This window comes from Salmo salar, chromosome ssa09 (assembly GCF_905237065.1).
Source record: "Salmo salar chromosome ssa09, Ssal_v3.1, whole genome shotgun sequence".
NCBI lineage: Eukaryota > Metazoa > Chordata > Actinopteri > Salmoniformes > Salmonidae > Salmo > Salmo salar.
The window spans coordinates 113,356,637-113,380,140 of NC_059450.1; the positions used below are offsets into that span (position 1 = coordinate 113,356,637).

Genomic DNA, 23,504 nt, shown 5'->3' on the forward strand with positions numbered 1-23,504 from the left:
AAATCTGAGCAGATTCTAAATATTCAGAAAGAGATGGAAAATTCACTGACACCTATCATGCTCCAAGTACAGTATGTATATTTTCATGTAGCTTTCATGTTTCTCGGCCGTACCAGAGAACATTAATACAAAATGTTTATGCCTGCATCTCACCTTTTCACCGCCATGTAGTGATGGGAAAATACGTAAATATTACCAGCGGATGGCGCCACAACCCCATTCTAGATGACAAGTTGACAACTAGACACCACCCGACGACGATAAAGCTGCTGCTACATTCGGAACCAGGCTAGCAGTAATTATATTTTGTTTACTTACTGAGTGTTGGAAACTAACTCACTAATTTAGTTTTGGGTTGGGGAGCAATCTGCAGCACCAGTTGCTGACACTGCAAGGTGGGGGAGTAGGCTATTGAGATTAGATGCTCGAGAGACATTTTTCTGTTGTTGATGAGCCGAGTAGCATGGACACAAAGAACAAAAGATGAAGTGACTGTCACCAGAGGGAGCATGCTGGCCACAAAGGGACAGAAGATTAGATGTCACCGACATGAACGGGCGCAGAAATAAGGTGATGTTACAAAGTAGTTATTTCGCATTGTTCTGTTTGCCAATATTTGATAGCTTGAGGAGGAAGGCTCTCCTTGTCTGTCTCGCTCGCCATCCAAAGCCTGCCTTATCGAACTGATCTTCTACAGTCAAGACGGCTCACTAGGACTCAAATGTATTCACTTTAATGTCTTTTTAGCTCAAATATGCTCATCTTTATAAAGGGCTTTATAAAGGGCTCGTCAGTGTTATCTTCTCTATTTGCTATAGAGCCCCAGCGTGGAGGTGTCATAGTACCCATAAAGCCTAGCGGTCAAACAGGGAAATGGTTCCAAACGTTTTTCCACCATTTTTCCGTAGGGGATTTTAGAGTAACTTAAGGGCAGTGTTTTGTGTGGATTTACCCCGGCGTGACGCATTGAAAGCTCTCTCGGATAAGTTGACTTTTATCAATATTCGGCTCTATTTACTCTGATTCAAAAATGCTAATTGGCATCAAAGTAGACATTGTGCATGTCATCTCTAGCTGACACCTTTGCGAACATGTATTGTGTCAATTTAAGACTTGCACAAGACATTTCACAGAATTGTAAATTTTTAAAGAAATGTAGCCAATTTTTATTAATTACTACATTTAACTAACATTAGTTATTCCAGAGATTCTTACCTTTGCCTTGATCTGGACAAGACTGCCAAATCATCATGGCATTTGTAGTTCTTTATGATAGCCACATTAGCAGATAATTAGCATTTCATTTTGGGGGGATGAATACAGGTGAATATATTGATAAGTCAGCTTGTCCTAAAGAGATTCGCATGGTTATCAAAACGTCACGTCAGGGTAAGCCTACATGAAATACAGCCCTTATTGTAAGTGTTTATAAAATCCCCTATGGGAAAAATTTGTGGTGGGAAAAACGATTGGAACCATTTCCCTGTTTGACCGCTAGGTTTTATGGGTATCATGACTCATACTGTGGTACTCTATACTAGCAAGCCAGCTGCTCTCTCCCCTTCTGCACTGATGTCAAAACAGCTGAACAGGGGAAAATATAGCTAGCTTTCTAAATAGTACGCCAAATTCATATTAATAATAAACATTTACATTTGGATATTATTTTTTATTACATAATGTACATAAAGGTGTATGAAAAAAGAATAAATAGATACACTAGCTTGCTTTGACAGTTTAGTGGCAGAAATGGAGACTGCACTGCAGTGCAACCTGATCTCAGAGCATTTCATATAATTTTCTACAAAAATCTTAGACACTCAATTTAGTATGCTTTATTTTGTGTTTTTATTTATTTTTTACTTATTTAACTTGGCAAGTAAGTTGAGAACAAATTATTATTTGCAATGACGGCCTACCAAACCCTAACCCGGACGACACTGGGCCAATTGTGTGCCTCTCTATGGGACTCCCAATCACGGCCGGTTGTGATACAGCCTGGAATTGAACCAGAGTCTGTAGTGACGCCTCTAACACTGATATGCGGTGCCTTAGACCGCTGCGCCACTCGGGAGCCCATAATACAGTTGAAGTCGGAAGTTTACATACACTTAAGTTGGAGTTATTAAAACTAGTTTTTCAACTACTCCACAAATTACTTGTTAACAAACTATAGATTTGGCAAGTCGGTTAAGACATCTACTTTGCATGACACAAGTCATTTTTCTAACAATTGTTTACAGACAGATTATTTCACTTAACTCAATGTATCACAATTCCAGTGGGTCAGAAGTTAACATACGCTAAATTGACTGTGCCTTTAAACAGCTTGGACAATTCCAGAAAATGATGTCATGGCTTTAGAAGCTTCTGATAGGCTAATTGACATCATTTGAGACAATTGGAGGTGTACCTGTGGATGTATTTCAAGGCCTACCTTCAAACTCAGTGCCTCTTTGCTTGACATCATGGGAAAACCAAAAGAAATCAGCCAAGACCAATTTCCAAACGTCTGAAGGTGCCATGTTCATCTGTACAAACAATAGTACGCAAGTATAAACACCATGGGACCACGCAGCCGTCATACCGCTCAGGAAGGAGACGCGTTCTCTCTCCTGGAGATGAACGTACTTTGATGCGGAAAGTGTAAATCAATCCCAGATCAACAGCAAAGGACCTTGTGAAGATGCTGGAGGAAACTGGTACAAAAGTATCTATATCCACAGTAAAACGAGTCCTATATCGACATAACCTAAAAGGCCGCTCAGCAAGGAAGAAGCCACTGCTCCAAAACTGCCATTAAAATGCCAGACTACAGTTTGCAACTGCACATGGGGACAAAGATCACACTTTTTGGAGAAATATCCTCTGGTCTGATGAAACAAAAATAGGACTGTTTGGCCATAATGACCATCGTTATGTTTGGAGGAAAAAGGGGGATGCTTGCAAGCCGAAGAACACCATCCCAACCGTGAAGCACGGGGGTGGCAGCCTCATGTTGTAGGAGTGCTTTGCTGCAGGAGGGACTGGTGCACTTCACAAAATAGATGGTATCATGAGGATGGAAAATTATGTGGATATATTGAAGCAACATCTCAAGACATCAGTCAGGAAGTTAAAGCTTGGTCGCAAATGGACAATGACCCCCAAGCACACTGCCACTCCAATACCTTGACTTTGTTGTCCTTAAAACATTTTGTCACAACTTTGGAAATCACAAAACCCTGACCTCAATCCTATAGAAGATTTGTGGGCAGAACTGAAAAAGCGTGTGCGAGCAAGGGGTACTACAAACCTGACTCAGTTACACCAGCTCTGTCAGGAGGAATGGGCCAAAATTCACCCAACTTATTGTGGGAAGCTTGTGGAAGGCTACCCAAACCTTTTGACCCAAGTTAAACAATTTTAAGGCAATGCTACCAAATACTAATTCAGTGTATGTAAACTTCTGACCCACTGGGAATGTGATGAAAGAAATAAAACCTGAAATAAATCATTCTCTCTCCTATTATTCTGACATTTCACATTCTTAAAATAAAGTGGTGATCCTAACTGACCTAAGACAGGGAATTTTTACTAGGATTAAATGTCAGGAATTGTGAAAAACTGCGTTTAAATGTATTTGGCTAAGGTGTATGTAAACTTCCAACTTCAACTGTATGTTGGTATGGTATGTATTAATTTGTCAATGTCGATCATCCATTTCGTATGGTATGTTACGAATTTGCTCAACATACGTTACCGGTCAAAGGTTTTAGAACACCTACTCATTCAAGGGTTTTTATTTATTTGTACTATTTTCTACAATGTTGAATAATAATGAAGACATCAAAACTATGAAATAACACATATGGAATCATGTTGTAACCAAGAAAGTGTTAAACAAATCAAAATATATTTTATATTTGAGATTATTCAAATAGCCACCCTTTGCCTTGATGACAGCTTTGCACACTCTTGGTATTCTCTCAACCTGCTTCACCTGGAATGCTTTTCCAACAGAATTGAAGGAGTTCCCACAAATGCTGAGCACTTGTTGGCTGCTTTTTCTTAACTCTGCGGTCCGACTCATCCCAAACTGTCTCAATTTGGTTGAGGTAGGGGGATGGTGGAGGCCAGGTCATATAATGCAGCACTCCATCCCTCTCCTTCTTGGACCAGATGGGATGGCGTATCGCTGCAGAATGCTGTGGTAGCCATGCTGGTTAAGTGTGCCTTCAATTCTAAATAAATCACAGACAGTGTCACCAGCAAAGCACCCCCACAACATCACACCTCCTCCTCCATGCTTTACGGTGGGAAATACACATGCTGAGATCATCCGTTCACCCACCCCGCGTCTCACAAAGACACGGCAGTTGGAACCCAAAATCTCAAATTTGGACTACAGACCAAAGGACAAATTTCCACCGGTCTAATGTTTGTTTGTGTTTCAAGTCTCTTCTTCTTATTGGTGTCCTTTAGTAGTGGTTTCTTTGCAGTAATTCAACCATGAAGGCCTGATTCACATAGTCTTTTCTGAACAGTTGATGTTGAGATGTGACTGTTACTTGAACTCTGAATAATTTATTCGGGCTGCAATTTCTGTCTGGTAACTCTAATGAACTCATCCTCTGCAGCAGAGGTAACTGGGTCTTCGTTTCCTGTGGCGGTCCTCATGAGAGACAGTTTCATCATAGCGCTTAATGGTTTTTGCGACTGCACTTGAAGAAACTTTGAAAGTTCTTGTCATTTTTCGTGTTGACTGACCTTCATGTCTTAAAGTAATGATGGACTGTCATTTCTCTTTGCTTATTTGAGCTGTTCTTGCAATAATATGGACTTGGTCTTTTACCAAATAGGGCTGTCTTCTGTATACCCTGATTGGCTCAAACGCATTAAGAAGGAAAGAAATTCCACAAATTAACTTTTAACCTCTATGGGCCCACCTACTCAACAGCCAGTGTAATCCCGTGGCGCGTTATTCAAATTCCTCAAAAATGCAAAAACTTCAATTTTTCAAACATATGACTATTTTACACCATTTTAAAGACAAGACTCTCGTTAATCTAACCACACTGTCCGATTTCAAAAAGGCTTTACAACGAAAGCAAAACATTAGATTGTCAGCAGAGTACCCAGCCAGAAATAATCAGACACCCATTTTTCAAGCTAGCATATAATGTCACATAAACCCAAACCACAGCTAAATGTAGCACTAACCTTTGATGATCTTCATCAGATGACAACCCTAGGACATTATGTTATACAATACATGCATGTTTTGTTCAATCAAGTTCATATTTATATCAAAAAACAGCTTTTTACATTAGCATGTGACTAGCATGTGACTAGCATTCCCACCGAACACTGCCGGTGAATTTACTAAATTACTCACGATAAACGTTCACAAAAAGCATAACAATTATTTTAAGAATTATAGATACAGAACTCCTCTATGCACTCGATATGTCCGATTTTAAAATAGCTTTTCGGTGAAAGCATATTTTGCAATATTCTCAGTAGATAGCCCGGCATCACAGGGCTAGCTATTTAGACACCCAGCAAGTTTAGCACTCATCAAAGTCAGATTTACTATAAGAAAAATGTTATTACCTTTGCTGTCTTCGTCAGAATGCACTCCCAGGACTTCTACTTCAATAACAAATGTTGGTTTGGTTCAAAATAATCCATAGTTATATCCAAACAGCGGCGTTTTGTTCGTGCGTTCAAGACACTATCCGAAAGGGTAAATAAGGGTGACGAGCATGGCGCAATTCGTGACAAAAAAATTCTAAATATTCCATTACCGTACTTCGAAGCATGTCAACCGCTGTTTAAAATAAATTTTTATGCCATTTTTCTCATAAAGCGATAATATTCCGACCGGGAATCTGCGTTTAGGTAAACAGACGAAATAAAATAAAGCATTCGGTCGACTCGGGCACGCGCCTAAGCCCATAGTACTCTGATCGGCCACTTGCCAAAAGCGATAATGTGTTTCAGCCAGAGGCTGCCTCGATATCGTTCAGCTTTTTCCCGGGCTCTGAGAGCCTATGGGAGCCGTAGGAAGTGTCACGTTATTGCAAAGATCCTCAGTCTTCAATAAAAAGAGCCAAGATGAAACACAAGTTGTCAGACAGGCCACTTCCTGCATGGAATCTTCTCAGGTTTTGGCCTGCCATATGAGTTCTGTTATACTCACAGACACCATTCAAACAGTTTTAGAAACTTTAGGGTGTTTTCTATCCAAAGCCAATAATTATATGCATATTCTAGTTACTGGGCAGGAGTAGTAACCAGATTAAATCGGGTACGTTTTTTATCCGGCCGTGTCAATACTGCCCCCTAGCCCTAACAGGTTAAGAAGGCACACCTGTTAATTGAAATGTGTTCCAGGTGACTACCTCATGAAGCTGGTTGAGAGAATGCCAAGTGTGTGCAAAGCTGTCATCAAGGAAAAGGGTGGCTATTTGAAGAATCTCAAATATTACATATATTTTCTTTGTTATTAACACTTTTTTGGTTACTACATGATTCCATATGTGCTATTTCATAGTTTTGGTGTCTTCACTATTATTCTACAATGTAGGACATAGTACAAATAAAGAAAAACCCTTGAATGAGTTGGTGTTCTACAATTTTTGACCGGTAGTATATGATGTTACAAATTCCAGTTTGTTGTGGCTAACGTTAGCTAGGTCGCTAATGTTAGCTAGGCTAGAGGTTAGGGTTTATGTTAGGGGAAGGGTTAGCTAAAAGGGTTAGGGTTAAGGGAAGGTTTAGGTAACATGCTAAGTAGTTTAAAAGTTGCTGAAATTCTAAAGTTGTCCATGATGAGATTCAAACACGCAACCTTTGTGTTGCCAGTCGTTTGCTTTATACGCCCACCCATCCATCCATCCATCCCGACCAACCACCCTCCTATTGTTTTTGCCTTAAATAACCTTCTGTCTTATGTAACCATACCAAACATAACATACACTATATATACAAAAGTGTGTGGACACCCCTTCATATTAGTGGATTCCACTATTTCAGCCACACCTGTTGCTGACAAATGTATAAAATCGAGCACACAGCCATGCAATCTCCATAGACAAACATTGGCAGTAGAATGGCCTTACTGAAGAGCTCATTGACTTTCAATGTGGCACCGTCATAGCATGCCACCTTTCCAAAAAGTCAGTTAGTCAAATTTCTGCACTGCTAGAGCTGCCCCGGTCAACTGTAAGTGCTGTTATTGTGAAGTGGAAACATCTAGGAGCAGCAACGGCTCAGCCGCGACGTGGTAGGCCACACAAGCTCACAGAACGGGGCCGCTGAGTGCTGAAGCACACAACGGTAGAAACCGTTTGTCCTCATTTGCAACACTCACTGCAGAGTTCCAAATTGCCTCTGGAAGCAACGTCAGCACATTAACTGTTCGTTGGGAACTTTATGAAAGGGTTTTCCATGGCCGAGGAGCCGCACACAAGCCTAAGATCACCATGCACAATGCCATTGGACTCTGGAGCAGTGGAAACGCATTTTCTGGAGTGATGCATCACGCTTCACCATCTTGCAGTCCGACAGACTAATCTGGGTTTGGCAGATGCCAGGAGGACGCTACCCGCCCAAACGCATAGTGCCAACTGTAAAGTTTGGTGGTAGAGGAAAAATGGTATGGGGCTGTTTTCATGGTTCGGGCTATGCGCCTTAGTTCCAGTGAAGGGAAATCTTAACCCTACAGCATACAATGACATTCTAGCCGATTCTGTGCTTCCAACTTTGTGGCAACAGTTTGGAGAAGGCCCTTTCCTGTTTCTGCATGACAATGCCCCTGTGCACATAGCGGGGTCTATACAGAAATGGTTTGTTGAGATCTGTGTGGAAGAACTTGACTGGCCTGCACAGAGCCCTGACCTCAACCCCATCGAACACCTTCGGTGGGATTAAATTTAACACCGGCTACGAGCCAGGCCTAATCGCCCAACATCAGTGCCCGACTTTACTAATGCTCTTGTGGCTGAATGGAAGCAAGTCCCCGCAGCAATATTCCGACATCTAAAGCCTTCCCAGAAGAGTGGAGGCTGTTATTGCAGCAAAGGGGGACCTACTCCATATTAATTGATTTTGTATGTGCACATACTTTTGGTCGTGTAGTGTATCATACTAATTTGAGTGTCCCGGATTTTTATTTACTATGTTATGTCTTGTCTATGAGACCAGGATATGCAGCCCCACCGCCCCAGACACAATTACTTTTGGACTTGTTTTGAAACTCCCTAAAGTGTGTTAGCATGAAATTTCTCCTTACCAACGAGGGTGTATCATGGTCTCATTTCCCAATAAAAACACATGAGACCTCACCAAATCCTCAATACTCAGACTGGCCAGAACACTACAGCTGCTCAGTTCAGATAAACATTGTTTATCAGTTGCTTTGAATTTTAACAAGGGTTCATTGAAAGGTAATGTATTTCCGTATTGCACTTATGTTTTTTTGTGTTTAGCTGAGGGATGACATCGCTGGCTGTCGGCGTGGTCCTATGTCTAACAGGCTGGATCACTCTCTACACACTACTGTGTAACACCAATGGCAGCCATGGTTCTGAGTGGAACTGTAGGCTGGTCACACTGCTCCATGGAATCCTGGCGGTCTGTATAACAGCATACATAGGCTATGTGGATGGACCTTGGCCCTTCACACATCCAGGTAAGATGCTCACTATCTAATCCCACATAGTGCTGCTCCTGTACCGCCTTTCTGTAAAAGGTGAAGTTGGTATAAGAGCAATTTTTTGGGGGGGATCAGTATACTTTGTGTGTTTATGTTGCTAACCATAAATAGTGTTTACAATAACGTTGTGATCTTGATTCCAGGCACAAAGAACACCCCTCTTCAGATCAGTGCTATGGTCATTAGCCTGGGCTACTTCATCTTTGATATGGGCTGGTGTGTGTACTTCCGCACAGAGGGCCCGGTGATGCTGGCCCACCACACCATGAGCATCCTGGGTATCTTGTTGACCCTGAGCTTGGGGGAATCAGGCATCGAGTCCTGCGCCGTGCTCTTTGGCAGCGAGATCACCAACCCCTTGCTGCAAGCTCGCTGGTTCCTGAGACAGTTGGGTCGCTATGAGAGCCTGACAGGGGAGGTGGTGGATGTTCTGTTCGTGGTGCTATTTGTGTTCATGCGCATAGTGGTTGGCGGGAGGATGTTGTACTGCGAGCTCATCTCCCCACGGCCCAGGTTAATTATAAAGTGTGGGGGAGTTGCCATGTACGTGCTATCCTGGGTGTTCATGGTGGACATTGGTCGTTTTACCTACCGCAAGAGTCAATCCAAATACAGACGCTGGAGAGACCAACACAGATTGGCAGCAGTTAACGGACATGTCGGAAAGACAGACTGAAAGACTTCCTGATCATTAGAAGATGAATAAAAACATCCAATGTTTATACTAATAGACCTTTAACAAATGATTAACTACCAATGGTTGTGTATGATTATTGGGGAATAGTCTTTGGTATTCAGCTTACACTTGTACATTTTTGTGCTCCGTTCAGAAAAAACAAGATGCTCAGTTTAGACATACTGTTCATCAGTCACTTTGGGTTAATAAACTGGGTGGTTCGAGCCCTGAATGCTGATTGGCTGACAGCCGTGGTATATCAGACCGTATGCCACGGGTATGACAAAACATTTATTTTTACTGCTCTAATTACGTTGGTAACCAGTTTATAATAGCAATAAGGCACCTTAGGGGTTTGTGATATTTGGCCAATATACCGCGGCTAAGGGCTGTGTCCAGGCACTCCGTGTTGCGTCATTCGTAAGAACAGCCCTTAGCCGTGGTATATATGCCATATACCACACCTCCTCGGGCCTTATTGCTTAATTATAACAGGTTCATTGGAAGGTAATTTAGGGCCTTCAAAGTATTCACAACCTTTTTCCTCATTTTGTTCAAGTAAAATTCTATTTCTCACATGCTTCGTAGACAACAGGTGTAGACTAACAGTGAAATGCTTACTTACGGATACATTTCCAACAATGCAGAGTTAATGATAAGATACAAAATGTAATAAAAAATGTAATATTAACACAAGGAACAAATACACAGTGAATAACGAGTAAAAATAACATGGCTATATTAGCAAGTAGAAAACAACATGACTGTATGAAGGGAGTACCAGTACCGAGTCGATGTGCATGGATACGAGGTAATTGAGGTAGCTATGTACTGTACATATAGGTAGGGATAAAGTGGCTAGGCAACAGGATAGATAGACAGTAGCAGCAGCGTGTGTGTTGTCTTACAGCCTGAATTTAAAACTTGATTCAATTGAGATTTTTGGTCACTGGCCTACACACAATAACCCGTTATGTCAAAGTGGAATTGTTAGAAATTTGTACTAATTAATTATAAATGAAAAGCTGTAATGTCTTGAGCAGTGGTGGAAAAACTACCCAATTGTCATACTTGAGTAAAAGTACATATACCTCAATAGAAAATGACTCAAGTAGAAGTGAACGTCACCCATTAAAATACTACTTCAGTAACAGTCTAAAAGCATTTGGATTTAAATATAGTTTAGTATCAAAAGTAAATGTAATTGGAAAAAATATACTTAAGAATCAAAAGTAAAAGTATAAATAATTTCAAATTGCTTATATTAAGCAAACCAGACTGCACAATTTTATTTTTTTATTTTTATTTAAGGATAGCCAGGGGCACACTCCAACACTCAGACATAATTTACAAATGAAGCATTTGTGTTTAGTGTGTCCACCAGATGAGAGGCAGTAGGGATGACCAGGGATGTTCTGTTGTCAAGTGTGTGAATTTGACAATTTTCCTGTTCTGCTAAGCATTCAAAATGTAATGTGTAATTTTGGGTGTCAGGGAAAATGTTTGGAGTAAAAAGTACATTATTGTCTTTAGGAATGTAGTTAAGTAAAAGTTGTGAGAAATATAAATTGTAAAGTACAGATACCCCAAAAAACGACTTAAGTAGTACTTTAAAGTATTTTTACTTAAGTACTTTACACCACTGGTAATGAGTGAATAAGTATTCAACACTTTTGTTATGGCAAGCCTGAATAAGTTCAGGAGTAAAAATGTGCTTAACAAGTCACATAATAAGTTGCAAGGACTCTCTCTGTGTGCAATAATAGTTGTTAACATATATTTTTTTAATGACTACCTCATCTCTGTAACCCACACATAAAAATATTTGTGAGGTTTTGACAGTCGAGCAGTGAATTTCAAACACAGATTCAACCACAAAGACCTGGGAGGTTTTCCAATGCCTCGCAAAAAATGGCACCGATTTGAGCATGGTGAAGTTATTCAAAACACTTTGGGTGTATTGATACAACATCCAATCACTAAAAAGATACAGGCGTCCTTCCTAACTCAGTTGCCAGAGAGGAAGGAAACCGCTCAGGGATTTCACCATGAGATCAATAATGACTTTAAACAGTTAGAGTTTAATGGCTATGATAGGAGAAAACAACATTGTAGTTACGCCACAATACTAACCTAATTGACAGAGTGAAAAGAAGGAAGCCTGTACAGAATTTAAAATATTTAAAACATGCATCCTGTTTGCAACAAGGCACTAAAGTAATACTGCAAAAAATGTGGCAAAGCAAATATGTTTGGGGCAAATTCAATACAACACTTTACTGAGTACCACTCTTCATATTGTAAAGGATGGTGGTGGCTGCATCATGTTATTGGTATGCTTGTAACCGCTAAGAACTTGGAGTTTTTCACAATAAAAAAATAAATGGAGTTAAGCACAGGCAAAATCCTTGAGGAAAAACTGGTTGTCTGTTTTCCACCAGACACTGGGCGATGAATTCACCTTTTAGCAGGACAATGACCTTAAACTGGCTAAATCTACACCGAAGCTGTTTACCAAGAAGACAGTGAATGTTCCTAAGTGGCTGAGTTACAGTTTTGACATAAATCTGCTTGAAAATCTATGGTAAGACCTAAAAATGGTTGTCTTGAAGAAATTTGAAAGGAATAATGGACAAATGTTGCACAATCCAGGTGTGGAAAGCTCTTAGACTTACCCAGAAAGACTGACTGTAAACGCTGCCAAAGGTGATCCTAACATGAACTGAATACTTATCTAATCAAGATATATTTGTTTTGTTTTTCATAAATGTTTTACAAATTTTAGAATTTGTCTTGCACTTTGACATTAGAGTATTTTGTGTAGATATTTGACAAAAAAACAATACAATTAAATCAATTTTAATCCCACGTTTTAACACTACAAAATGTGGAAAAAGTCAAGGGGTGTGAATACCTTTTTGAAGGCACTGTATTTCTATATTGCAATTTTGCTGCATTTTACAGAACATTTACTGAACATAAAATGTAGGCTAATTGGACTTACTTGCACAAATCTTGAGCATAGCTGATATTGTTGGTGATGGTAGAAAATTAAGGGATCATGCAGTCTTATGAAACTTCTACAGTATATATGTATTTGTGTGTGTGTGTTGGTCATTAAGTGGTCTTTGTTTTGTTTTTGTGTATTTAGCTGAGGGATGACATCGCTGCCTATTGGCGTGGTCCTCTGCCTAACAGGCTGGATCACTCTCTACAAACTACTGTGTAATAACAATGAAAGCCGTGGGTTTGAGTGGAACTGTAGGCTGGTCACACTGCTCCATGGCATCCTGGCGGTCTGCATAACAGCATACATAGGCTATGTGGAAGGACCTTGGCCCTTCACACATCCAGGTAAGATGCTCACTATTTAATTGCACTGAAACAGTGTAATCGTTTCCATGTAGAGTGCTGCTTCTATACAACCATTCTCTAAAGGTGGTTAAATTGGTATACAGGGGTCATTCCATTTCATTTAGCAAGCCATGATACCACCATCTCATATTGTTCTGAAATCATTTCTGTAGTTACACAGGTAAGATTAGCATTTTTGTAAAAAAAAAAAAAATGTTTAGATATAATTTGATCTGAAAAATTAAGCTAATTGATTGCATCTAAATTGGCTTCATATAATATTCAATAAATGTAGTACCTTACATCCGATTTGGACCAACGTTTTTTCTAACAATGCGTAAGACATAAGGAATACAAAGAAATTGTTAAAAGCCACCCACGGACCTCCACGCCAATCCCAACCCAACAACAAGTATACAGAATCAGTTCTCTATTTATGACAAGTAGTATGGATCTGCGGCACGGAGTATTGTTTCTTCATCTTATGTAATGAATTCTCAGTGAATTTGGTGCTTTTTTTTCTGTTCAGAGAAATTAGTCATTAAAGTTGTTTGGTTTATGTCCCATCCTACATCCTGATACCAGGTTCTGACCACTAGATGGTACTGTTCCAGGACTATATAAATACTTATGCTTGTACACTAATTTCAATATACACTGAGTGTACAAAACAGTAGGAACACCTTCCTAATATTGAGTTGCACCTCCTTTTGCCCTCAGAACAGCCTCAATTCGCTGGGGCATAGACTCTACAAGGTGTCGAAAGCGTTCCACAGGGATGCTGGCCCACATTGACTCCAATGCTTCCCACAGTTGTCAAGTTGGCTGGATGTCTTTTGGGTGGTGGACCATTCTGAATGCACACGGGAAACTGTTCCATGTGAAAACCCGGAAGCGTTGCTGTTCTTGACAGACTCAAACCGCCAGGCACCTACTACCATACCCCATTCAAAGGCACTTAAATCCTTTGTCTTTCCCATTCACCCTCTGAATGGCACACATACACAATCCATGTCTCAGTTGTTTCAAGGCTTAAAAATCCTTCTTTAACCTGTCTCCTCCCCTTCATTTACACTGATTGAAGTAGATTTAACAGGCAACATCAATAAGGGATTATAGTTTTCAAATGGATTCACCTGGTCAGTCTATGTCATGGGACACAGTGTGTACATGTAAACAGGGGTAATAGTGACCAGTAACAGGACAAATACTAATAGTAATGGCAATCAATAATCAATGGACAGCAGCGTAATGGAGTAATACATCAAATCAATAATAATTATAGCAGGACCGTAGGTTGTCTGTTGTTAGACCTGTAGATGGGCATAGATAGAGTCAGTGTGCATAGTCTGTGGAGAGGGAGAGCAGTAGAGGGGTTAGAAGCTGTTTAGAAGTCGGTTGGTCTGAGCCTTGACACACCGGTACAGCCTGCTGGACGAGAACATGGAGAACAGTCCATGTCTCGGATGGTTAAAGTCTTTGGCATTTTATTTTTTTTTTCTCAGAAACCGGCTGACCATCCATAACTGCCTCTGCATTGCTTTCCGGTCGCCGGGCGGGGAAGTTGCCATACCAGAGAGTATGAGGCTCTCAATGGTGCAGCTGTAAAAGTTTCTGAGAATCTGAGGGGTATGCCAAATCCTTTCAGCCTCCTAACGGATAAGAGGTGTTGCCGTGCCTTTTTCACAACGTTCTGGTGTGAGAAGACCATGTTAAGTCTTCAGTGATGTGGACACAGAGGAACTTGAAGCTCTTGAACTCTCGCCTATTTCCTGTAATCCACAATCAGCTCCTTGGTCTTGCTAACATTGAGGGAGAGGTTTGTTGTCCTGGCAACACACTGGAAATTCTCTGACCTCATTCCTGTAGGCTTTCTCATCTCCGTTGGTGATCAGGCCTACAACCGTTGTGTTGTCAGCAAACTTTATGATGGAGTTGAAGATGTGCGTGGCCACATAGTCGTGGATAAACAGAGTACAGGAGGGGGCTAAGCAAACACACCTAGGGGGCCCTCGTGTTCAGAGTCAGCGTGGCGGAGGTGTTGTTGCCTACTCTAACCACCTGGAGTCGGCCCGTCAGGAGGTCCAGGATCCAGTTGCATAGGGAGGTGTTCAGTCCCAGGGTCCCGAGCTTGGTGACGAGCTTGGAGGGCATTATGGTGTTGAATGCTGAGCTGTAGTCGATGAACAACATTCTCAAATAGGTATTCCTCTTTTCCAGGTAGGAGAGGGCCGTGTGGAGTGCAATTGAGATTGCATTGTCTGTAGATCTGTTGGGGCGTTATGCAAATTGGAGTGGGTTTCAGGTGTCTGGGATGATGGAGTTGATATTTGCCATGACCAGCCTTTCAAAGCACTTCATGATTACAGATCTTAGTGCTATATGCACATGGCAGTAGTCATTGTGGCAGGTAGCTTTAGAGTTCTTGGGGACAAGAGTGATGGTAGTCAGCTTGAGACGTGGGGATTACAGACTAGGACAAGGAGAGGTTGACAATGACCGTGACGATGCCTGCAAGCTGGTCTGCACATGCTCTGAGAACCGCCTTGCGAATGTTGACCAGATTAAAAACTTATTCACGTAGGCCTAGGAGAGCGAGATCACCAATTCCTCTGGGACGGCGGAGGCCCTCATGCACAGCTCTGTGTTGTTTTTGTCGAAGCGTGCATAAAATGTATTGAGTTCGCCTATGAAGGCGGGAGTCTTGACCCCGACGCTCTACGGAGCAGAGGTGATGCTTAGTGTTGCTAGCTATTCTCTCAAAGCCGACACCGAGGCACCAGCTCGAAGCATCGAAGCAGAATTTGAGGCACACCGAGACATTTTCTTGGAACGCACTTCTTTTGTGTATACAATTGTGTGAAAATCCGTTCCTTGCACACAGATTCAGTGATGTATTCAGGATGTCATTCCACCCATGTCAACAGTGTGAGAAACAGCTCCTAGCATCGGATGACCACACTCTTTGCCTTCTTTGCTTGGGAACTGAACATGCTCAAGCTGCTGCACAGAGTAGCAGAAATTTACTCCGAGAGCATTGATATCTCGACTTGAGAGCTTTGTGGACGGGACCTCCGGACTGTCATCAGATGAATCTGCCACACAGATCATTGATCGTAGACCTTCCTCTGCAGATAATTCCAAATGCTCCAGGTCAAATGACAGGTCTCCCTTCCCTCGTGATCCACTGCCCAATTAACACCATCGCTCATCCTCGCCTGGGCACAAATCTCACTGCACTGAGCTGCGCAAGGAGATTGTCACTGGGCAGTCGCATGGCAAACAAGGAGTCCACCCTCGAGCACATCCTGGCCAGACTTCCTCTGCCGGTACCAAACTCAACCCCTCCTCTGAACAGAGTGTGGTTGTTGAATCTGATGACACTGATGTACTGCCCACAAGAGCTTCCTACTCTTGTGCCACAGACAATGATCACTCTGATGATGGTATGCACCGTGGCTCTAGCATCATCAGTCCCAGCCTGTTGGCCTGGCAGTAGCAATGCTCTTTTTCAGCCATCTATTTTCTTTGTTTGAGGGGTGAAAAATCCACTTGTAACTTAAGTCTCGCTGGATTGATTGCTTTCATTTTACTCCTGCGACTCTTGCTTCTGCCTGTTGTTTTTTTCCTGTTAACGTTACGACCGTGGAAATGTTTGTAATGACCTGTCAAACACACCCCGGTGATGGCTGAAATGGGCTCAATGAAATACATTGTCTTTCCGTTGCATCTATAAGAATGCTAAAGCTTCGTCTGGGATTTATCCTTTCTTCACTTACATCACAATAAATAGTGTAATTGAAAAAGTTATAATTTGCTACAAATTAGATGTACTTAAATTAAAGCAAATTCCGAAAATGAACACTTATAGTGAGTGATATTAAGTCTGATCTCGCAAACGATGTAAAGTATGTATAGATAGATGTAATCTAGATCCAAGCGTGTTGATTTTTAATCCGAGTGTATCCTGCTATTGGCACACTTGTTGAATTATGCAACAGAACGTGACCACATCACCAACAAACTATCATGGTCCAAACACACCAAGACAGTCGTGAAGTGGGCATGACAAAACCTATTCCCCCTCAGGAGACTGAAAAGATTTGGCATGCGTCCTCAGATCCTCAAGTTAAACAGCTGCACCATTGGGAGCATCCTGACTGGTTGCATCACTGCCTGGTATGGCAACTGCTCTGCCTCCGACCGCAAGGCACTACAGAGGGTAGTGCGTACGGCCTAGTACATCACTTGGGCCAAGCTTCCTGCCATCAGGCGGTGTCAGAGGAAGGCCCTAAAAATTGTCAAAGACTCCAGCCACTCTAGTCATAGACCGTTCTCTCTGCTACCAGACGGCAAGCAGTCCAAAAGGCTTCTTAACAGCTTCTACCCCCAAGCCATAAGGCTCCTGAACAGCTAATCAAATGGCTACCCAGACAATCTTTTACTTAACACTTATTTTTCTTGAAACTGCATTGTTGGTTAAGGGCTTGTAAGTTAGCATTTCACATTTTCATGGTTGCAGCCCTGTTCCACCCCTTTATCTTAATGTATTCATATATGCAAATACACCTAGTGTATTTATGCAAATGAGGTGCATATCATTTTCTTCATTTTAACATAAAATATCAAAGAAATACCTGATACCATTAGAAAATGTATGACCGCATTCTAAGAAAAACATTTGACAAATTGAATACCTGAATTCCCACCAAAATCCCTGAACTCCATTAATTATTTGTCCATAAAAGTAAAATGTTTAATGTGCTATAATTCACTCAATACCTGATGGACTCTAACAATCTGAAGTATCTTCATCCATTGTCCAACTGTTGCAATTATTAGAAATGTTTTTTAAACCTTTTAACAATTTTTGATGACCGTTGCTACTGGCAGTGACACTTGACCAAAGAATTATCCTTTGAAATCTTTGAGAAGCCAAGCGGGAACCTCAACATGGAGCACGCCCCTTTCTGCCATGGTGTCCACATTCAAGTTTGATGAATTCAGTTCTTCAAAGACTGAGACATGCCTCCTGTTCAAAGACTTTGTGCGTGAGCTCCAATGCACATGGAACACGCCAAGTCGAAGAACCCGTTCCATGCCAAGCAAATCACTTAGCTACAGTTCATGGTACAGACGAGAATGGTTTTGGCCATTTCCCCCGTATGGACAAATCATTTGCTTGACCTGTTCTGCCTGCTTCTCTCCGTCACAGTTCAGACCAAGAGCTGCCTAACAAACGATGCAAGGCATTTGATCGCGTCCTACGCAGGACACATGACAGCACCGCTTCAGCCGCTAGGCTTGGCAATTCAGCAGCAATACTGGCCTTCAGTCAGAAGTAGCTGCAGACTATAATACTAAGACCATGAAAGAACTGTCTACAGTGACAGATCTGCTCATCCAGTGCCTTCAGAGCAATGCTCATATAGTTGGGAAAACTTTGGCCGCACTGTGTGCTGTACAACACCACCTATGGTTAGCGAAGCCCAAGCTCCCTGACAAAGAGAAAGTTCCACTCTTAGGTATACCCATATCACCTGGCCAGGAGCGGCCCAAGTGTCTAAAGGAGGACAGAGAAGCACATGTATATGTGTCAGCCAGCAAACCATTTCTCCTGTCCCAGGCCCCCAACTGGGATGCCAAAAAAACAGGCTCAGACAGGCTGCACCTGCTCATTGGTGGAGGAACGTACGTTCTCAGTCCTACCGAAGAGTTTCTAGAGAGCAATACAATGGTGGTGCGTAGCACTTCAAACTCCCGGTGGAGTTCTCCTAAGCGCAGTTCACAACCAGATGACTTTGATTACAGACATATTCCTACAGGGATGGGGAGCAGTCTTGAACCATGAAGGGGTTCATGGTGTATAGTCGGCACCATAAACAACAGCTCACATCAATGTTCTGGAGCTCAAGACGGTTCACCTTGCATTCCAGCACTTCCTCCCAACATGTACTGATACGGACAGACAACATGACAGTGGTTGCATACATCAACTGCCAGGGCGGACTGAGGTCAATGATACTACACCAGGTAGCAAGGGAGCTACTGCTTTGGGCAAACACACTACTTACATCCCTCAAAGCAATACACCTGCCGGGGCCAATCTGTTCACCCTGCGAGACTCAAACATTGTCCTATGTGGTTCTCCATAAAGGGTCCAGCAGGCCCACTCAGGGTCAACGCCCTATAACACTGATGGCCGAGGGGGCTGCTCTATGCGTTTCCACCAATTCCCTCGCTCCCTCAGGTCATGAGGGAGATAATTATTGAGAACAAGTCAGTTCTACTTGTGGCTCCACATTGGCCACAGGGTCACTGGTTTTCAGACCTTGTACAGCTGACAACCTCCCAACCATGGGAACTCCATCTTCAAGGGGACCTCCTGTCACAAGTGAAGGGCAAGCTTTCACACCCCAAACCCAGCCTACTGACGTTGTGGGTGTGGCACCTGAATGTGACCACCTTGTAGCTGCAGGATTACCCTCCTTGGTAATTGATATAATACAGGCAGTAAGGGTATCCTTTACATCAAGACTCTATTCCTACAAGTGGAAGTGGTGTATTGCCCATGCAGAATCGCCTTTTTGCTGCCCAATTTATGACATTTTGACTTTTCTCCAGAAGCTTATTGCTGCAGGGAAGTCCCTATCTACATTGAATGTGTGTATGACAGCCTCCCCACTTCTCACAGGAGTGTTGTGAGTTGTATACACTTTGCAGGGTTAGGGCATTGAGTGACTATCTTGCTGCAACAAGATAATTATTTATCATTTATTATTTAACATAAAAGCTTTTTGTGTGTTATGGGGAGAACACCTAAGGTCTGCCTCGAAGCAGAGACTGGCTCTTTGGATTACCAATGCAGAGTCAAAATCGTACATTGCAGCAGGTACACCAACTCCAGATGGCATGGTAGCACACTCCACCAGGGGTATGGCCACCTCATGGGCCTAGTTCAGAGGGGCCTCCCTGGAATCAACACCCATGACTTTCATGAGGTACTACAGACTCAATGTTATGTCCACACCAGCAGTGGGGTCTGTGTTTCTGGACACGGCACGCTCTCTCAACCCAGATAAGTGAGCATACTTTGAACCTTGTACATACTTATCAACCATCAGTGAGATGGATGTTCTATACAAAGGGCTTCCCCTCTTGGTGCTGTTACACCTAATTGAAGCCTCTCATGTTTAACTTTAAGCTTATTTGTGTTTGCAGTTGTATACTACAGTTGACATTTAATCCACACTGTTGGGTTAATATTTTATGTTACAATTAATCAATCCTTTGACTAATTGAATCAGGTGTGGCAGTTTAGGGTTAAAACAAAAATGTGAATCGTCTGGGGGGGCCTGAGGAGAGCTTTGGGAAACCCTGCTGTGGTGGATACAATGACTTCCTAGGGGCTCATCTGGACTAAGGTTTAATGGTGAGGTATCCCACTCTGTTGCTGAACCACCTGTTTGGTACAGCAATGCCTTTACGAAAAAGAAAGAGAATGTTACGGATTTAGCCCTGGTTCTCTGAGTAGAGTAATGGATCGCCAAGCTTTCATGTCGTTCCTCCACCTCTGTGGAATTCAAGTCAAGTAATTGACAGTGTGTCACGTCACACCACCTTTTATAGTGACAAGTCACGTGGATACAGTAAGGGAATGGCGTGACTGTAAACATATTTTATACCTCATCGCGTGAAGGGGAAGGAGTTCCCATAGGTCATTTGTCGACCCGTTAATCTACTCAGAGAACTAAGTTTACATCCATAAATCAATGTTCTTTATGTAGAGTTTCTTGCCTAGTATACAGTAATTTGATGTGTGTATGACAATGTTACTAACCATGAAGAGTGTTTATAATAACGTTGTGATCTTGATTCCAGGCACAAAGAACACCCCCCTTCAGATCAGTGCTATGGTCATTAGCCTGGGCTACTTCATCTTCGATATGGGCTGGTGTGTTTATTTCCGCACAGAGGGCCCGGTGATGCTGGTCCACCACACCATGAGCATTCTGGGTATCTTGTTGACCCTGAGCTTGGGAGAATCAGGCATCGAGTCCTGCGCCGTAATCTTTGCTAGCGAGATCACCAACCCCTTGCTGCAAGCTCGCTGGTTCCTGAGACAGTTGGGTCGCTATGAGAGCCTGACAGGGGAGGTGGTGGATGTTCTGTTCGTGGTGCTATTTGTGTTCATGCGCATAGTGGTTGGCGGGAGGATGTTGTACTGCGAGCTCATCTCCCCACGGCCCAGGTTAATTATAAAGTGTGGGGGAGTTGCCATGTACGTGCTATCCTGGGTGTTCATGGTGGACATTGGTCGTTTTACCTACCGCAAGAGTCAATCCAAATACAGACGCTGGAGAGACCAACACAGATTGGCAGCAGTTAACGGACATGTCGGAAAGACAGACTGAAAGACTTCCTTATCATTAGAAGATTAATAAAAAAATCCAATGTTTATACTAATAGACAACCTTTATACATTTAATGGTTGTGTAAGCATGGGGTTAAAGTCAACCCATTATTTAGACCTATATGGTTATATGGGAATATTTGTTGGTATTTAGCTAACACTTGTAAAAAAATAATTAAAAAAAATAAACAAGTGCAAGCATCTTCAAAAATTTACAACTGTAGCAAAAACAATTGAGACAGTTTGTCTTTTGAAACCAAATGACCTAGTGCCAATATGATGAACAGATGTATTTCACAACCTATTTACAATTAACTGTAACCTAATAGTATGTTCTTCTAACCTTGTATCCAGCAATAAGTTGACTATTGGGAAATGGACACATAACATTCCCTAATCCTCATAGGTTAGGCCACACTTTTTTGAGGCAGTGAAATTGAACCGAAACTGTTTCTATCCTTTTGCAGTATTTTGTTGTATGCAGTAGTTTTTCTGCAGAAATTCTACTTTTGATAAATATTTTGCAATGTTTTGAGTAAAATTTTTCTAATTTGAATTGTAGGACAATTTATAAGCCATTTAAAAACGTTCCATTTAGTTTTTAGGAAGATGTTTATTAATGCTCGCTGAGATTGCGGTGTTTTAGATATATCTATCTATCTAACATAAAACTCAGTAAAAAGCTACATGTTTCTTGTGATAACTGTCTTTCCATTTAGCTAAAATAAGGGTTTTTCATTAAAGTGCACAGCAACAACAAATCCGTAACGATCAGTAACACGTGGAACAAAGTAATTGTGTACATACTGTAATAGTATGTTTTGTGGTATTTCATTGCTTGATTGGGTGTATATTAGTCATTGTAAATTAGTTTAAAATACCAATTGGTAAACAACAATTTGTGCTAAATGTTGTGTGCATGGTATTGCTTAAAATGTTCCAGTATGATGCCAAGTCACATTTCCCAATATTGTATGCATTCATATTTGAAATTCACTACTTTTCGATGAAATATTTCAATCTGGTGCCTAAGTAGTTAGACAATGTGGAATGGTATGTCAACATTCACCAGCCCTGTGTCTTAGTTAAAAATACCAATGGGTAAACGATGATTTGTGCTAAATGTTTGTGCACTGTATTGCTTAAAATGTTCCAGTATAATGCTAGAAGGTCACATTTCCCAATATTGTATGCTTTCATATTTGAAATTAACTACTTTTATATGAAATATTTAAATATGGTGCCTAAATAGTTACAGTATGTGGAATGGTATGTCAACATTCACTACCATTGTGTCTGTGATAAGGGAGAATAATATGTGTGCCTTTGTGACTTTATACGTGTTCAAATGTAATGTTTACTTTTGTGTGTTCAATAAATACCCTGAATACAGAGCTGGTATAGAAACATGTGCTGTAAGATATTACATATATTTGGCCTATATAGTATAAAATATTTATTAGAAAAATTTGAAATTATACTTTTTTTTTTACTCAGGGAAATACTACTTTGCCACTTGTTAGAATTTACTTTAAATGAGTTATGTTAATTGTATTACAACATCTTTAAAGGTATACTAGCCTACATTGCTTTCAAAAAATGTGTGTAGCCTTGTCCCGTACTGTAGGGTAGACTTATTGCGCTATAGCCATCAGAGTGCTCTGTGCTTGAAGTATTCAAATTGTCCACATGGTGGAATTTGTAAATCAAAAATCCTCCAAAATACTGTACTAGAGTGCTCAACCAAAAATGTTACGTTTGAACACGTTTTGCTGTCAAATGCCATAACCATTTAACACTGTTAAGTGTTATGATTTATGATTGTTATAGCAGGAAATTATTGTACTTTTATTAACTGGTCATTTTAATGGGATAGTTCACTCACAAATTAAAGTTTGTCAGAAGTTGTCTGACCCCAAAAGGTGAGTCCTGATTAGTGCACGTCCTAAGCCATCTGCTGTGTAGATCCAATAATACAGTATACCTGAATCCCAAATGAATGGGAGCAGTATAGGGATCTCATTTTATTCTGTACCTTGTTTTCGATTCATTTGGGTTGGAGGCATACAACAGTTAACATGAAACATAGACTCCTCTTGACATTAGACCACTTTCTGAGAACTGAAAACATCTGACAAACTTTGATTTTGGAGTGTCAGATGTTTTCAAGTTTTAGAGGTGGTATAACACAGGAACAAATAAATAAGACACAATGAGGGGAATATATGATGATGTTGTAGACTATCAATGTGATAATCATTAGGCCAATAAAAACAATGATAATGTTAGGTTTTACAGAAAATCTATCTACATTTTAAGTTCAAAATACATTTGGCCTACATTATAATATATATTTGTGA

General features: G+C 41.3%; 2 protein-coding genes across 4 annotated transcripts; both read left to right on the forward strand.

The window, feature by feature from the left end:
• The first annotated feature begins 209 nt into the window (after positions 1-209).
• LOC106612470 (TLC domain-containing protein 5) lies at positions 210-23,065 on the forward strand. Of its 3 annotated transcripts, none has more exons than XM_014213628.2 (3): positions 210-295; positions 12,529-12,731; positions 20,613-23,065. In XM_014213628.2, the coding sequence occupies exons 2-3, from the start codon at positions 12,536-12,538 to the stop codon at positions 21,143-21,145; spliced, it is 729 nt and encodes a 242-aa protein (XP_014069103.1). In that variant the 5' UTR covers positions 210-295; positions 12,529-12,535; the 3' UTR covers positions 21,146-23,065. The 3 variants fall into 3 exon arrangements, with proteins under 3 accessions (XP_014069103.1, XP_014069104.1, XP_014069102.1); XM_014213629.2 differs by lacking the exon at positions 210-295 and adding an exon at positions 9,523-9,654; XM_014213627.2 differs by lacking the exon at positions 210-295 and having other exon boundaries at positions 11,494-12,731.
• Positions 313-9,603, forward strand: tm136 (Transmembrane protein 136). The gene is given in 3 exon segments (NM_001140640.1): positions 313-570; positions 8,475-8,677; positions 8,845-9,603. Coding segments are annotated over 2 exon segments (729 nt in total). The 5' UTR covers positions 313-570; positions 8,475-8,481; the 3' UTR covers positions 9,378-9,603.
• Positions 23,066-23,504: the final 439 nt, after the last annotated feature.